The sequence below is a fragment of the Elaeis guineensis genome, chromosome 1, assembly GCF_000442705.2.
Source record: "Elaeis guineensis isolate ETL-2024a chromosome 1, EG11, whole genome shotgun sequence".
Lineage (NCBI taxonomy): Eukaryota > Viridiplantae > Streptophyta > Magnoliopsida > Arecales > Arecaceae > Elaeis > Elaeis guineensis.
The window spans coordinates 150,514,540-150,533,118 of record NC_025993.2 but is presented as its reverse complement, the minus strand read 5'-3'; the positions used below and the strand labels follow the sequence as shown (position 1 = coordinate 150,533,118).

Below are 18,579 nucleotides of genomic sequence, written 5' to 3'. Positions count from 1 at the left end.
TCGGAGTTGGAACATGAATTTTGATAAATGATCAAAATACATGACTTCATTCAGAACGAAAAAAAATCTTGCAAATACAAATGGGTTAATAATTCTGTGAGTGTATTTCTTATTTTGTATGTGAATGAAATTCTCTCAATCGAGAATGACATTCCTTACATTATAGAAATTAAAAGTTTGACTGTTATCATTGTTCTCCATAAAAGATTTTGGAAAAGCATCCCTCATTCCAGGGATGAAGATCTATAGAGATAGATCTAAGAGGCTGCTTAGGTTATCCCAATCTACGTACATAGAGTGTTTATGACTAGAATTTATTCTATCATGTACATCATATACGAGAAAGAATATAGTATACTCACTAGGATAGTGAGTGGATATCTGTAAGATTCGAATGAGAATCATTGATAGATCATCTTTAAGTATTTGAGAAATACTAAAGACTGATGACTCAGTTGTAGAGAATCTGACTTAAAACTTGTAGAGTATGACTTCAATTTTTAGCTGGACATAATAATAGCAAAAATATGTCAAAATACATTCTTATCCTAAATAATGGAGCAATCTGCTGGAAAAATTCCAAGCAAAAAAATTATAACTAAATTCAAATTGTGAGGCAGAATGTATTGCAGCATCCGATGCTTGCAATGAAGCTATGTAATTGTAGATGTTCATTGACAAGCTAGGAGTGGCACCCTCCGATGATGGTTATGCTGTATTGTATAGCACCGAAGCCATAGCTCATGCCAAAGAGCCGAAGTCTCATTAGCTTACCAAGTATTTTGCATCACTATCACCTTATTCAAAAAATCTGTTAAGGTGATGTCAATCTTTAAAAGATCGACGGAAAGGAGAACCTGACCAATCTATTTACTAAAGCCTCAGTATCTAGGAGTTCTGAGATGATAAATTGAAGATGGATATATGATACTATACTGATTGGCTTTAGTCCAAGTGGGAGTTGTTGAAAAATATGTCCTAAAGTCAATCGTTGGACGATTGCGCTAATTATAAATATATATGAATTGATCAATAATAAATGTTATTTGACCCTTTTCATCACAAGGTTACATCTTCTAATGAACTTCTATATTATGATGAAGTCCTTGGAATTATTTTGATCGATAAAAGAGAATTTATCATGTAATCCTTAAATTGGTTCGCGACCAAATGATACACTATTATTAGGACGATAACGATATCAAGTGCAAGTCGTTGTGTGCCATATACGTTGGTTATCTTCGTAATCAAGTAGTGTGGAGATACTGATATGGCATGCAGACGAGATGTAGGAGTATATTGTGACTGAACGTGACCAACTACAGAATACTCTGCTATCAAAGATAGCTCGCGAAGGGCATGGGTATAAGTGTCCCTCCGATATAAGATCACCATGCTGACTTACAAGCAACTCACTGTACTTTGATATCGAACTAACTGAGTTTTAAATTTAGTGACCAAAGATTTTTGGGTGTGGTTAAGTACCTGTTAAGTTGGTACGTGAGTCAAGATAGGATTGATCCTTCTGAATTAATAGGAGTTAATGTATCAATATATTTCAATTTAGCAAAATTTGAGCTCGAGTAATCCATGTGATGGATTTGAAAGATTGAAATATAATATGGATGACTTATCTAGGATTGATAGTTAAATTCTAGATCATCCTTGAGTATTAAAATCAAAGGGATAAATTGTACGGTAACCATACCCCAGTAGGTTCTTGAATATTGCTTCATCATCATTCGATCTATTCGTACGTCAGGTCACTATTGCTAGATGGTTACATCGATTAGTTCAAAAATTTATTCTTATACTACCGGTTTAGATTCGAACCTATGAGGTCACACTCAAAAGAAGTTTCTGATTGGTCATATGGCTGATCAATGATTGAGAATCTTTCAAGGGCTTAATCATCAATTCGAATGATGATTAACTTTATGCAAAAATTGTAATAAATTTATTCACCAAGTGTTAGTAAATTAATAAAAAATTAATTAGTAATTAAATTACTGATTAGCTCAATTAGATTGAGCAAAGAGGATTTGATAAAATCTAATTGAATTAGATTCAATTAGGTTTGATCTGATTAGGTTATGAGATGATCTGATCGCTAAGAGAGAATTGTCTCTGATTTGATCAGGACTATGGTTCAATCGATTTCTAATTTGATTGAGATTTGATTAAGAATTTATAAATTTAATTAGATTAGATTTTATCTATTTTATTTGGGTTAAATCAGATATGATTTGGTTTGGATTCAAATAATAAATTTAAGAGTCCATATTGGAATGGACTCTTCTCCCTTGCGCACCAAAACTTGGATGCCACTTTTCCCCATGCACGAAATTATTTTGCATTAGATTTTTTCATGCTAGCTCTTTTTCTTCTCTATCTCACATCCAAATTTGAGTAAGATCTGATTTTAAATGGTACGTTCAAATTAGATTTGAATTGGATACTATATAGATAATGTTTGACATTATCTACAAAACCTTGTCGCCAACTTATTTTTTTTTTCTTATGTGTGTGACATTTTGAGGAGGTTTTCATCGTGGAAAATTAGTTGGAGAACCAATTTACTATGAAAAAATATGGGATGGGGTGTTCCATATTTTTTTTTGGACGTGTATTGGCACGGAATTGTGAAGGAAAGCGACATCTTATAAGAGTCCATGATCTCTAGGACTCTTCACCCTATCTTATTACATGCCAATAAAAAGGGTTTTTATTTTTATTTTGAGTGTGTAAGAAAGAAAAGAGAGTGCTCTTCAAGTTTGGGGTCTTGGGTGGGAGTTCTTAGCATGAAAAAAAGGAGAGAAGAGTCCTCTCTCTTGGGGTGTGCGCAAAAATCTAGTTTCTAGGGTTTGGTCTTAAAGGGTTTGAGAAGAAAAAAAAATATGAAGAAAATTATTTTCTTTTTCATCTTTTTTTTACCTCTTTATCTCCTCTAGAAGTCCATCTTCAATCTCTAAAAAGATTTCTAAGATTTTAAGAAAGGATCCAGATCAGCCAAGAAGAAGGTCTTCATGCGAGTTAGCACTCTCGAAAAGATCGATTAGATCGAGACTTCAAGTGAACTTTCTGTAGAGGCCGAACGTATGTGCGACTATAAGCAACCAGTAAGAATCATCTTCACCATGTCTCTCAGTAGCGACGATCATCGATCTATGCTCAGGTATCGAGTTCTAAACTTAGATAGGTATAGATTTGATCTACTACTTACATCCATGCATGCAGATTTTATCCTGTGATTATTTTAAATTTTATATACAACATATTATATCATAGATGTTAGAATAGATTGATTTGATGATTAAATCATATGCATGTTAGATTAATTTTATTAATCTAATTATCTTCTGCTGTAATTTATTCAAAAATTTTTGACATACATGCATAAAATCGCCTACGTTTTCCAACAAATCCATTGCAGATTGGAGGCTCTCTTCTATGGATGGAATGCGAGGGGTCGAATCTGAGGGTCCCGTATGAGAAGTGGATGTGAGAAAGCACCCAATAGGAGTCGCCATTTTCAGAGATTCTTCAATCTCCATCGTCATCGCCAAATCCTTCTTCAGATTATCGACGGCCTTTTCCATCTGCGCTACCTCAATCAGATCTTTGTCAAAATGTTCCTCGATGCTTCCAGTGTCGTCTCGATCGGTGCCCCATCGACTGAAACTTCTCTTGAAGAATCCTGCATCACGACTTTCAATAGTAGGATTGTGGGTTCAATGGTAGGAGCGGCATGCTCTTCTCTCTCAATCATGGATCCTGTTTCAGCAATCGAAACCACAATCTGCCTCCTACGAGATAGAATTTGCTCGAGCCTCTTTACATGCTGAGAATCCATCTTGCTCCAGGGAATCGTGATGTATAATTAGCATAAAAAAGATTTGTGACTATTTTTGTAGGTCCGTGGCTATCTGTGCCTTCAAAGTGTAAATTTAAAGGAGAACAAAAATGAAAAGCCACTGCAAAATAATTAAAATTTCGAAGAGATCATCATCTGAGTGGTCCCATTAGTTACGCCTATCCGTGTTAGTCGTATTAGGCTGACGTCACACATCTTAAATGCAGAAGGCAGGCGTGAAAGCAGAAGTGCGTGGTATTGGATCCGAGGCACTTTTGGAGTACTCTTTTTGCCTGATTCTCAGACTCAGGAGTAAGGGGATAGTGTTACGGTGGTTACCGCGAGCACCTCAGATCAGCGCTAATCACAAGGTATCTCAAGTTCTTGGATCATCAACACGATCGTTGATCGCTGTATGAGCTGAGGAGTCCATCTCTATTCTGAATTGAGACATCCCCGAGATCTACCTATGTATAAGTTGCTCAGCCGACTTATCTCTTTAACATGCGCGATAGCTGTCTATCCCGAATAGATAGGATTTGGTGTAACCATCTCTTCTGATCTCGCAGGAGCTATTAAGGGTTGAATTATCTCATCCAATTTGGCATGTCTAATAGTCCGATAATCTCGAGATCGTACAATCTCACAGCTAACAACCCAGCTGTCCGACATCCTTTTATATAAACAATCAGGGCTCCGAGGATCCAGATAAGTCCAATCAAATCTCTCTTAAAGAATCCGTTGTTGCTCTCTTGTTCTTTATTTTTCTGACTTGAGTATCGGAGGGTCTTCGCTGGAGCCACAATATCCGATTTGAGACTTGTTTTGTAGGTCACTCCAGTACTAGCAACGCTGCATGAAGTGTTTAGATGTCCATCTTCCGATTTTGATCGATTTAAGCAATAATAATAATTAATTAATATTGTCAACCACCATCGCTAGTGATATTTTATGCCAAGAAGCGAAACAAAAATTAGTGTGGTACATATTTATCAATCTGACCTTAACATAGGCTGAAGTCATTCTGACATCAGTAATGTTCAACATAAACTTCATCTCAATATCAGCCAAGGTGTTGAATGAATCCAATCAAATAACGAAGAAGAGCTACATGCATAATATGGGATCTATTACTCGGCAATTATTGCACATTCCATTATTCTTGATCATGGATGCTGATCCCATTCCATATAAGGAGGGGATTAGAGGGCATCTAAGTATATATATATATATTTATTCATTTTTTTTTAAAATTTTCTCTCTCTCTCAAACTTCTCCTATTTCTCTAGAATATTCTGTTTGATTTAAATATTAGAGAATCCTTGTCGGACAAAATCAAGCAAGAAGACTTTATTTCATATTTCAAGTTGGATATGATGTCGTTTGGCAAGCCCAAGTCTATGTACCGTTAACTGCTTCCAACTCTCTAGCTCAACTTTCAAGCTCATAGCTCCGTTCTCCGCCTCGATCATTGACCGACCTCAGCTTCTCGGCTTGGATTCTGGTGGCAAGAAACAGCACAAAACCATAGCCAAGAACTGAAGCACGGAATCTTGAAACCTGACTTGCAACGCATCTCACAGTCTGATCGATTGCACCAAGCTCAACTCGCTCACCTCCTCGAGTGCTAGTTTGGAGTGCCTCCTTGGGTCCAATGATCCGGGGCTATGGACGACATAGGCCAAATTGCAGCAGAGAGACATAGTGGCCAATTGATGTCGAGGAAGGATGACAAAGAGAGAGATCGAATATAGAGATTGCCGGCTCAGCCAAATAATGGAGCACCCTTCGACCTGTAGAAGCCCAATGTGGCCGCAAAAACTCGGCTAGCTAGCCAGAAAGCCCGTAGAAGGCTGAAAACAACATCAAAACTAAACCAAGATGGCCGGCGCATGGAAAAGACGGGGCGGCTTCCAGGCCTCTGGCCAAGAACGCGGAGCGCCGAACACAGAGAAAAAGGACATTCTCGCTCTAAAAACTCACTATTGATGCTATAAGACCTACCGTCACAACATGCAAATGGCCATAGTTTTAGTAATTATTTGTATTTATGTTTGTAAATGGTTGGGTTTCAAAGCAAAATGATCGATGGAGTTTTCAAGTTAATGATTTGTACATCAAGAACAATCCCAACTGACAGCCAAGTTTGCTTTGATCAATAATATACATAGTAGTATAGGTTTTTATTAATGTTTATCAAGCTTGACATTTACATCAAAAAAATTTATCACGCTCACAGTATAGACATAGCTTCCTTGGAATACCGGAGAGCAGAATAGCTTGACGTAGAACAATATTGCATCATATCCACTTTCAAGCCGCACATATCACATTGGATTGATACAGAAACCTTCAAATCAATGCCTTCTCCTTTAGAATTTGAACATCACAGTTTAATGCAGGAGTCTGAGAAGATCCAGCATCCACTCCCTTACAGCCTGCTTAAAATTAAGCCAACTCCATTCTCAAAAAGAAGGCCAGCTTTTCCAATCTGACCTCCTTTATTGTTACCAATAATCTCCACATGAACATTTCCCATCCTTAAAAGTATGAAACCGCCGAGAATCTCTCAGGACAATCTGTCGGCCTGTGACCTCTGAAGCAAATTTCATCCAATTATGACAATCTCCACAGACACGGAGGTTCTTCATCACCCGAATTACTCCCTTCCTTGCCCTTGTCTGCAGTACTACAAATGATACAGCTAACTTCTCACTGTGACAACTTAAAATCAATTCCTTTTGAGCCTCATCAACATCATGGAGAACACTCTCCGTCATGGGAACATATCCAATGGCTCTACACTTCTCATCCAACTCCTCAAGTTCCTTATAGATCGCCTTTCGGTTTGGGTGGCAACCATCTCCTGCTACGAAGACATGCATTCTATTTTCAACCTCGACCCAGCTACATCCAGCTTCCTTCTTCAGTCCTCTCTCTCTCATCATGCTTCTCACACTTATCGCATCTTCCCACAAGCCAAATGAAGCATATAGATTTGAGAGGAGGACATATGTAGTCTCATCATCAGGTTCCAGCTCTAAAATCTTAGTTGCGACATGGACTCCAAGATCAAGTTGCTTATGTGCATGGCATGTGCCAAGAAGTACTTTCCAGAGGCATAAAGAAGAATTATGTTGCAACCTCAGGCAAGAAATTCCATCCCAAATAATAGCTTGCGCTGTCTTAAATTGGCCAGCACGACCGAACAAATCTACCATGCAAGCATAATGCTCAAGTCTTGGTTTTGTATCACTTTCCTTCCTCATTAAAGCAAAATAGTGCATCCCTTCTTTGACTAAACCTGCATGAGCACAAGCAGAAAGCAACCCAAGAAAGGTGACTGAGTTGGGCCGAACACCATCTCTTGTCATTCTTCCGAAGTGTTGAAGGGCTTCAGAGGCCATTCCATGGTGTGCATACCCAGTGATCATGGATGTCCATGAGAATACATCCTTCCTTGTTATCCTCTTAAATACTTTTTCTGCATCGCAGATGCTGCCACATTTGGAATACATGGATATCAATGCGTTGTTGATTGACAAGAGAGTAGGATGAGAATTACAATGATGGAGGCAGTGTTTTATGGTGAAAGCATGGAGCTGCTTGCCCAATTCAATGGAAGCCAATCCACTGCATGCTGCAAGAAGTAGTGAAAGTGTCGAGTGATTGGGTTGCAAACCTTGCTCATGCATGTCTACAAAGAATGTGAGAGCATCATCAAAGTAGCCATTTGTGGAATATCCATCGATCATTGCATTCCAAGTATAGGTATCTTGCTCGTCCATCCCTTTAAAGACTTTCTCGGCATCCCCCAACCTATCACTCTTTGCATACATAGTTATGACTGCATTATATCCTGATGGGAGCAGTTCTCTTGGTATTGCTCTTCTTAATATATATGCATGAATCTGCCTTCCCAACCTACAAGAAGTAGCCACCAAAAGATCCGACGACAATCCTCCAAGAAGAATGATCAGAGTGTGAATGTCAGGTTTGTTTTCTTGTGACTGCATTTCCCTAAATAGCACACAACAACTCTTGAATTGATCATTTTGTGCACACCCAGCAAGCATTGAGTTCCAGGTGATAACATCACGGGAAGTCAACCTCTCAAAGACCAACCTCCCCTTCGCCACTTCGCCGCACTTCCCATACATAGTAATTAGTGAATTGCCTATGCTTGTCTCAAATTCAAGCCCTGATCGAATCATCTTAGCATGAACCTCCCGGCCTAGCTTGAAAGCCAAAGCAGTAGATATAGCATTGAGTACACTGAGAAATGTAATTCTATTTGGTCTCACAAGTACCCGACCTTCAAATCCAGTAAGCCTACGGAACAGTTCTATTGAGTTCTCGCACTCCCCATGTTGTTCAAGCCCGGAAATCATGGCATTCCAAGAAACTACATTTGTCCCGTCCATCGCCTTGAAAACTTTCTTGGCATCCTCCAAAAGTCCACACTTTGAATACATGGTAATGAGAGAGTTATGCATCTTAATCTTGTTGAGTATTTGGTCTTTAACGATCATGGCATGTAGTGCCTTTCCAATTCCAACCTCCTTGCTCGATGTGCATGCATTGATCATAATCGCATATGTTGCTTCAGTTGGGTTCAACTGTGCCAGCTCAAGCATGGCCGCAAACAAGAGAAAGCACTCCATATACCAGCCATGGAAGACATAGGCAGAGAGAATGGAATTCCAAGTGGGGACATCAGCCTCATGGTCTAGAGGGGCTTCATCGAAGACCTGGCGGGCTTCTTCTAAGAGCTCATTGGAGGAGTACATGGTTATCAGAGAAGTACGCACGCCAGGCTCGGAAGCGAGGCCGGCACGTATGGACTTGGCATGGAGTTGCTCGCCAAGGCTGACGTCGGAGAGGCCAGAGCTGGCTTTGAGGAGGCTTCCGAGAGCGAATTCGTCAGGGGTCCCGCCGGACCTTGACATTTTAGTGAAGAGCTCAAATGCTCGAGAGAATTCGCCACGCTTGGTGTGGGCGAGGATGAGAGAGGTGGACGAGCGGGAGGCGTAGGAGTGCCGGTCTGGCATTTTGTCGAACATTTGGCGGGGAGCATTCGGGTCATCTTGGGAGTCGGAGTTGGTCGAGGGGATTCTCACATGGACCGTGGGCTGAGCCTGAGCGCGTGGACTTTGACACGGGGTTAGAAAGGGCAGGGGTTGGTTGGTGCATGAGATTGGTGATGACAGAAGAGCCATAATCTAACAGAGGATTTAAACGAAGAACAAAGATGCTATGTGAGCAACGAAATGTCTCCCATTTTTCCCCCTCATCTAATCCCATTGCGGTGCTAGGAGAATATACACCATCTGCACCGTTGGCGTGAACCTGTACTCATTTAGGACTGTACCTCAAATACATTGTTGGTGGGGCTGTCAAGATAATGAAATTTTAAGGTGAACCAGATCCAGTCCAACCACGGAGCAAAAATATATATATATATATATATATATATATATATATATATATATATTATATATATATATATATATATATATATATATATTTTTTTTTTTATATACAGAGAAATAATTGCCTAGATCACATCGGATTAGATTATCCAAAATCCCACAGTGGATAACACGTGGTATTAGCTCTTGTATTTCATGAATTTTCGATTGCCTGTTATCCATTATGCACATGCTTGGAGATTTGTTGGTCTATCTGGGCATGGTTAAGGCAATAATTTCTCATATATGCATTGACTTGTAGATGAAGTAGTCCATTAATGTTTCGGTGCACCTAGTCTAACCAATATTTTCATATAAAGATAAGATTGGTCATGACTTATGAGTGTGGCTCTCCTAACATGTGATTGGAGGTAGTGTTTTTCTCTGCACAAAATAAAATGAGTTGTGATTGAATTTTGCGATGCATGGAATCATATTAGACAGATGACTTTCATGGTAGTACAATTTGATAGCTCATTTCATAGGTAATTTTCACTTTAAACTACTGGCTTCATCATCTTTTATTTTCTGAAGAAATATATGAAAGCTTTAAGTATTGTACAGAATGCTGCAACTGAATTGGGTCCTGAGATGGATCAGATAGGGGTAAGCCAATATATATTGATTTGAATGGGGTCAAAAATCTGGATCTAAGTTTATTGTAGTATCACTCAATTTGGGATTGAATCAAGTTTAAAATTTATTCTGTTTATCCATTAAACTTTTTGGATCAAATGATGTCAAGAATAACCAAACATAATTTACTAAAAAAAGAAACAAATTAGTTATTTGAAAGTTGTGCCTAGGTTACGAAGAAAATACATTCCAAAATATGTAGACATTATCAATAATTTACTTAACATAAAAATCAATTTGCAACCACTTGTTGTTAGTTTAGCATATATAAGAAATAATCTTCAAAATCATGGTCAATACTTGTTTAGGGCTATCATCAAAAAAAATGCTAAAGTTCTCCTGATGTTGCATGTCCCTAATTCTTCGTAAAGTTTTGCCCATTTTGATATTTGTTTGGCATCATACTTTTTCTGAAATAATCACTATTTATTCTGAGATAAAAATACAAATCATCAATCGCATTTCCTCAAGCACTACACGGAAATTACTCATGACATCCTCTCCTAAATCAATTATATCCTAATTAAAACAATTAGGCGCCCCTTTTTGCCCTCCTTTTTTTTTTTTTTTTAATTATCATTTTTGCATTCTTGTTTCTCAGGTAAAAGCATCATTTTCGTGACAAGGCGAAATTAGATGGACAAGGCGCCACCATCTACCCGTTAACTTGGGTGGGCAGCAGCTTGGGATGCAGTTGTGCCAGAGCAATACCCTGTTTGGGCGTCATCTTGCATGGTTTCATCCCCAATTCGGCCATTGGCTGGCTCTTGCAAATTGACGACTCCAGCAGTGAAGACGGCAAAATGGCGGTCGGTGGATAGCGCGTCCCGGCTTGCCATCACCCTTTGGAATAACATGGCACCGTCCATTTCTCAGAGGGAGCAGCTTTTCTCCTATAAAAGCTTGCAACACCCATGTTTACGTCAGTTGACGTCCTCAATAAATAGGGTACCAGCCCAGATTCTTCGGTCATACCACCACCTTATTTTTTTTTTCCAATTCAGATAGCCCAAAACTTACCCCAATAGAAAAAAAAAAAAAAAAAAAAAATCACATAGTCTCGGACACCAGCTACCTCATCCAATGTGAATCTCAGTCCCATTCACCGGCTAGTCAAATATTTAATATGTAGTCTTTTCTGGAAACACCCCACTTGAATTCGTAGTCTTTATTATCTGGTACAAGACCCACCAGTTTTCAAAGGGAGGATGGAATAGAATAACTAAAGCGGACAGCCATGTGATATGCGTACGGTGCCGTAGACCAAAACGGGTGGCTACCTCTCTCGTTGAATTTCTTATCCTTGGCCTTGTCCCTAATCACAACCGCCCATGCCAGTGAATCCTATTTGCCTGCGGTGCACGCACTGTAGGAATAATTTCTCCCGGATTTGGATGGTCGCAAATCGAGCAGGATAGCCGCCTTTGTTCCATCCTTTCGGATTTGAAGAACACGTTTATACTCGATATCCCTATCACATTACCAGGGATAGATTCGGCTGGTATTGACCGCTAAACGGGCAGCCTACAACGTAGTAATAGTTTTGAGCAACGTGATGCTCGCACCTGACCTCAAATCTAACGTCCACGCTCTCCCCTCTATGGAGAAAATGTTTTACTTCGGGAAGAGGTTTAGCATCTGAGTTCACTATGGCCCAAGAAGCTGATCATGCGCCGTTGGATCTCCTCAATGGCTTACGTGGCGTGAATCGAATGATACCTGCTTTCACTCGTTAAATATGTTCCGTAGTCTAAGGACACACGTGATTCTTCTTTCCAAAATGAAAAATGTCGAAATTGTTCCGTCCGGTCGGTTGCTGTAAGCCCAAAGATTGACATGTGGCGTGAATGGAATGATACCTGCTTTCACTTGTTAAATATGTTACGTAGTATTGAGTCAAATCAAGAAACCTTAAAGTCCTTTTCCTTCTTAGATATAGGAGATCATGTTGATCTTTTTTCAGTATACATAAGGAAGACGTAGACTTAGTCATACTAGGCTGATGTATACTAGATGTATTAGCCAGAGCCAAGTAGTTTGATCCATCTGCACTCAATTTGCACGGAGACGTCTACATCCGCGGCTCCACCGGCAATTGAATCCTTGAAGCAACATCATGAACGTTGAAACATACGAGTATGTGACATTTGTTTGAGAAGATCAGATAGGATGATTAGGTTCGCAACTAGCTACATAAGCATGTATATGTAGGCATTCTAAATAACATCTCTAGTAAAATGTATAATCCTAAATTCTAATACTTAAATTAATCATATACAAACGTTTGTTTTGTATTAGACATATTTAATGTTCAGAGGAACCAACTTGTTTTTTTTGTTTTTTTGACAGAAAAGGAGAGTAATGGGAGTTTTCCCATTGCTCACCAAACTTTATATATTGAAGAACCAACCGACTTGCATGGTTTTGGAAGGTGAAAAATGAACAAAATACATCCATAAAAAGCTTCAGAATAATTACACATAAAACATAAGTCAAGAGGAGGTACCGTATAAACTTAATGATAATGTAAGTTCCTTGACTTGCGAACAAGAACACGGTTTTGACATGGCTTTGGCAGGTTGGTATAAAGTATTGAGAGGAGAGGTGGTGGTAGGTTGTGGCGTCCCAGGAAACAATTCCATCTTCAGAAAGCGTGGATAACAATTCCAAAGCAAGGGAAGAGATGTAATCAAATATTAAATAAAGAAAAGTGAGAATGGTAGACTCGGACGAATGCTTAGCAAAGTGAAGGTAGATCCTCTTGTGGACTTTGGAGCCTAACAAGAACGCACCAAACTCCCCCGTTTGTCAACTCCTCTTTCTTTCGCTCGGTTCAAACCGTGCAGCTCACGCTTTGGGGCTCTTCTGCAGATCCCCCTCCCTTATCCACCGAATACCAACTTTCTATAAATCTGGTTAGCAGGCCAGTCTTCTTCCCCACAAATCATTCCTTTATACCAAGGCCTTGCATATACTACCGCAGCAACAATATGAGCTCTCGGCAGCGTTGTGTGGTCTTCAACTTCATCTTCTTGATGGCCTTCTTGGTTGTTCTCTCTTATGTGTCTATGGTGGAGGGCTCGAGACCGTTACATGATCACCACCGCCGTTCGATGTCTTCTACAGCTTTCAGGCTTGCAAGGGCGTACTCTGGACCAAGTCACCGAGGTCCTGGGCACTGATTCTATGTGTTCTTTGGGATCGTTTGCTCGTTCCACATTTTGTTTAATCAACTTATTGAAGATGTGTTTTTCTTTTTTTTTGTTCTTTTGATGTAAGGATTTTTTTTTTTTTTTTTTTGGGTGAGAGAATATTGAAGAGTTCGACAATTGTCTTTGTGAAGCTTTATTTTAAAATATTCATAGAGGACCGCTTGAGTACCAACATTTGGACTTGTTTGTGCCTTTAACTTCCTTTCTTTTGTAAATGTTTCATTTGTTCGTCAAGTTTTATGTTCAGTTTTGTGTATTTAGGGGTCTATCAACTAAATCCGGAAACAGTGACGCACATCTCTCTCTCTCTATATATATGCGCTCCGTCTCTGCGTGCTTGTGTTGCGTTGAACCACGTAATTATGATTGTGATGATTTTGATGGCAGAATACAGATAGAAAGTTCTCATAAAACAATGAATTAAATCCTTTTTCATCATCCAAAAAATCGTAGATAAACTGTCTCTTCCATCATCATGCTCAAGCAACCAAAGGCCTCAACCACACACATACACACAAATAAAAAGGTTCTTGAGAGTCAATTAATCTTTGCTCGTCTAGTTTGAGCAAAGATTAACTCTCAAGAACCTTTCACCACGAGCGCAGATCATATCAACAAGTCATCGAATTATCAGCCTTCAACTTGTCAGGGGACTTATATTTTTTGACAAATTTTTTGGTGGTGTTATTTTGGGGTGCAAGTACTGGGCCAAGTTAGATGGATGCTCACGTTTTGGAGCATCAGCATCAAGAATGATAATCTGGAAATTAAGCACTACTTGAAAAAGACTAGAGGCCCAGCAAGAAATTCAAACATGGTGATCTACGCCTAACAAAAAGGAGTTGCGTCGTTTTACTAGTTTTTATTGAAGGAAAAGTTACCCATGACTTTGCCTCGGTCTACACCTCAAAAGAAAGAAAGAAAAAAAAAAAAGGACTTTGCCTTGGTCAAATCTTTAGCAAAATCAATAACTATAACTTGGGTGACTTGAGTGCTCAAGGCCAAGTGGATGGTGCTGCAGTTAGCTGATCTCTTCAGAAGAGGGCCACATCGGAAAATTTTCTTATCTAAGACCTTATACAAAATGAATGCATTACATCACCCAAGAATTGGTTTACCTAGTTAATTTTAGGAATATGATTGACTTATACATCCAAGTTGCAACAAAGATGTTGAAATACCGATACAACTTGACTAGTCTTAATAATTTTTCAAACTAAGATTAATTAGGAATGGAGAGCTTTTATTGGTTGCTTATACTCTCCACCATCCAGAGTTTGTTTTCTTGCTCTTATGATTAAGGATAGTGTTCTTCAATAATTTCAGCTTGCGATCAAGATTCAGAATTCAGATGAAATGTGGGAAATTTACCAAATTTTGTTTAGAAATATATACTAACAATTAAAATTATGAACAAAAATATTACAAAAACTTTATTTACATTCATATAAACATATGAGTAGCACCATATAGACTAGATGAGCTTTTTGAGCTATTCAAAAGCTAATCACAAATAATTCTTTCTGGGAGAATTGATGGAATTCCATCAGATTCATTCAGAAAATGAATCAAAATTAGCATAAAACACCCCCTAAGCCCAAAGAGGTTGGAGCAAAAAGGAAAATTAAAAAGCAGAGGAAAAGGAAATGGGAACAGAAGAAAGCCTAGAGGGAAGACCTCAATTATGGAATGGCTTCATCTCCAAGTCCCAGTGTCCAACAGCAGCAAGAGCCGATGTTGCTTGCCTCCTTTTGTCACTGAAGATCCTTGCATTAGCTCTCAAGGGCAAAAAGAAATTCCAAAGCAATGAAGCCACTTGGAGACATGAATAATTCTTGAACTCACTGCAACTATGGATTTTGTTATGGTGCTCCAAAGGGTATTTTTGTCCTTCATTGTTGCTCTATTCTTGGCCATTCGATTAAACGTGAAGGGGTTGGATTTGTCGATTGGCAATTCATTCTAGTCAGTCATTTGTGTACATGGTTGGTGTTGTAAATATTTTAAAATTCAAAATTATTTTCTAATTGGATCGAATGGCACTTCAAATAATTATATGAAATAGATGTGCTCTTTTTGAAAGCCTTCTCTCTTGATGGTTGATACGATCGCGATGTTGTCGTTAGGACACCATAATTATCAATCAAATTTCAACTTCAATAAAAATTAAAAATATATAGAAAGTAGTGAGCCGATCGAATCCACAGAGAAGGTAGGATTTTAATTTGAAATCTTTGATTTTACAAAAAAAAATAAAATTTTGAAAAAAATAATTTAAGTCGGAAAATAAAAATTAAAGTGTGAAAAATAAATCAGATACTAAGATCTACTAACTAATTCTAGCATTTACTTACAATAAAAATAAATAATAAAAATTAAAAAATATAAAAATAAATTAGTACTAAGATCTACTAATTAGATCCTAGCATCTACGTACAAAAAATAAAAGACAGAAATTTAAAGTGCAGAAAAATAAATTTTATATTAATTAAAATTGAAATTCAAGTACAAAATTTAAAAAAATAATAAAATAAAATAAAAATAAAACTGTAACAAGGATCTGAAGTTGATCAGTCAAGCCTCATCGGGAAGATGGTTGATGACCTCTCCGTCTTCGTCGTACTCCGTAGAGCGAACCGACTTCTCTCCTTCTTTTCCTTTGGTCTCTAAAGCTATTTAATTTTTTTTTATTTTTTTCTACACTTTCTACTCAATTTTTTTTCTCCAAAGCTTATTCCCGGATCCTCTATTTATAGATGAATTTTTCATAATTTTTTGGTAGGAAAAGGAGTCCTAAAATTCTTAAAATCATATTAATCCCTTAAAAATATTCTGGCTGTCGGATGGAGCTTAAACTGCTCAATCTGATAAAAAATCAGTCGTTTTAATCTTATCAAAGTCGGATCGAACCACAGCCATCCGATCATGCCTGGAATTGGTTCTGGGCATTGGATTGCGCAAAAGAGTTCTATTCAAAGTCGGAAGTGATAACAGCCGTTGGATCGTGTGATGGATTGCTTCTGGACCATCGGATCACGCAAAAGATCTTCTTATAAACCGACAATGAACAGCTACCGTTGGATCTAAGTCGGATTAAATCTCAGCCGTTGGATCGCATCCAAGATCTTTCTCTCGCTATGAACCGCACCTGTGGACTGCGTAACTATTCCCATGGACCGCGCCCTGGCTTTATGGACTGAGCGACCGGTCCAACGTGCACCAAAGATAATATTTTTTATTTTTTAGGATATTTTAGCTCGATTTTTGGTCTGATTTTTGCCTGAAAAATAGAAAAAAAATATGCATTAAATTTTTTTAAAATTTTTCATCATTTTAATGCTTAAATTGCTTGCTTAAATTAACATCTATTTTTCATAACTATGCTCTAATTTTATATTTTTTTAAAATTATTTATTTTTATAAAAAAATTTAATTTATTTATAAAATTAGGTTTTTAAAAGATGTTAGCACCATAAATTATCAAAAATATCTTCAATAAATATAAAAATATACCATTTATCACACTCCCCAATTTGAACTTTGCTCGTCCTCGAGTAAAGAAAGAATTTAGAATTAAGTACCGTTTAACTTAAAATTTTAAATTTCATCAAATAATTTTTAAAAGGACCACTGATGTTCCATAGAGTGTGAATGAGATATGTCATTGGGGTATTAATACTAGTCAATATGAGAGTTAAACTAAGAGTACTAAATTTTTTCAGAACTTTTTCAAATTATCCCTACCTTTATCTCCAAATCATTCACCTTCATATGGACAAGTATATTATTACTTCCATCCTTCATTTATTGATTGATTTTTTTTTCTCTCTCTTTTTTTTAAATATTATACTGCTATTGAGTGTCTTAACCCCTTAAGCTTTCTGTTTGACCCATGTAGCGAGTTTTCAATCAATGACTCCCAAACCAATGGCTTTAGGGCACTAGGTATAAAATACCCTCGAACTACTTACTCGAATAAAACAGGCTACGAGTTAAAACTAGCTTTACAACAAAGCTTCTTTGCCCTTCATACCTTTTGATGCGAAACTCAATGCTTGCTTAGGCAAAAGGCCCGGTTACTCAGCATGAAGTACTTGAAAATTTTTTTTTTGAATATATGAAGAAACGTATAGTTACTTTACACAAGCCTATAAGAAGTAAACTCTTCTTTGATGCTGGTAGAGAAATTTAGAAATGCTCAAAGAAAACTATTTAAGTTCTAAACTTAACTCTTTATTGAGTTTTCTTAATACTTGATCCCTCAATATCTCACAAACTCTCTGATCTGTACATCAATTTTTTTTTAAAAATACTTGATTTAACTTGATTCTTAAGTATAATCAGATGCTTAAATATAAATACTAACTTACTTGAGGACCTAAAAAAATTAAAAAAAAAAAATTATTCTCCCCCCAACTTAATCAATATTGTCCTTAATGGAGTAGGAAAAATGAACGGTGCATGCAAAGAGAAAGAAAAGGAGAGATATCATCTGATCCATAAGTCTTTTCAAAACTGATTCTCCTCCCAACTTAGCCAAGATTATTTTCAGATCCTACAAAAGATACAAAGCAGACTAGATTATCCTAAACAAAATACAAAAGATAGTAAAAAGCACAAAACTAAAATTAAAAACTGGATTACCTCTCAAGAAGTGCTAAGTTTACCGTCTTCAGCCAGACCATGCTGATTCTCTCACCTATCCTATGTCGAATATTGGATTGATAAATTTCAATGATTTGAATTACCAATCTCAGGAAGATGGTCTATAATAAATTTTAATATTTTATTATCAATCTTTAGAAAGTAGTTCACATCTCCGTTCTTAATTTTAGAAAGATAGTTCACAAACCCATTCACAGACTCTTGTTTATCAAGAATTTCTCCTATTTGTTCTTCTAAAATACTCATGAATTGAGTTTTTAGGTTAGGAATTGAGTTTGAAGTAATGGGTGCTAAAAGGGTGTCTTTTGATTTTAAACATGCATATTCAGATATGATCAAGGGCAATTTCAATTCTGGAAGGGATGGTGATTCTAAAGAAGAAGAACCGATTTCTAAAGCTGAAGCAAATAAATTTTGGTGAATATATCTTAGGTAACTCATCTGTTATCTTCTCAGTATCAATTTTAGCTTAGGTTCTTCTATCGGATTAGTCTCAATACTAACATGTTCTTTCAAATTTACATTTCGGCTAGCATCAGTACTAGCCTCACTCACCTAGTCTTGATATGAGTTCTTAAGAATTTTATCTCTTGTAAGCTCAGAGATTACTATATCAATTTCAAATTGAGGATTCTTAGGTGGACATTGGATTGATGATTGGTCCAAGTAGTTGGTGGATGACTTGGTCCAATTGACCTAGTTCTCTCCTCATGATAGACTCAGTTAATTGATCTATTTTATT

General features: G+C 37.4%; 1 protein-coding gene across 1 annotated transcript; it reads right to left on the bottom strand.

The window, feature by feature from the left end:
• Positions 1-5,998: 5,998 nt before the first annotated feature.
• On the bottom strand, positions 5,999-9,241 carry LOC105061010 (putative pentatricopeptide repeat-containing protein At3g49142). Its single transcript, XM_010944920.4, has one exon. It carries the CDS (start codon positions 9,070-9,072, stop codon positions 6,361-6,363), a length of 2,712 nt encoding a protein of 903 aa, XP_010943222.3. The 5' UTR covers positions 9,073-9,241; the 3' UTR covers positions 5,999-6,360.
• Positions 9,242-18,579: the final 9,338 nt, after the last annotated feature.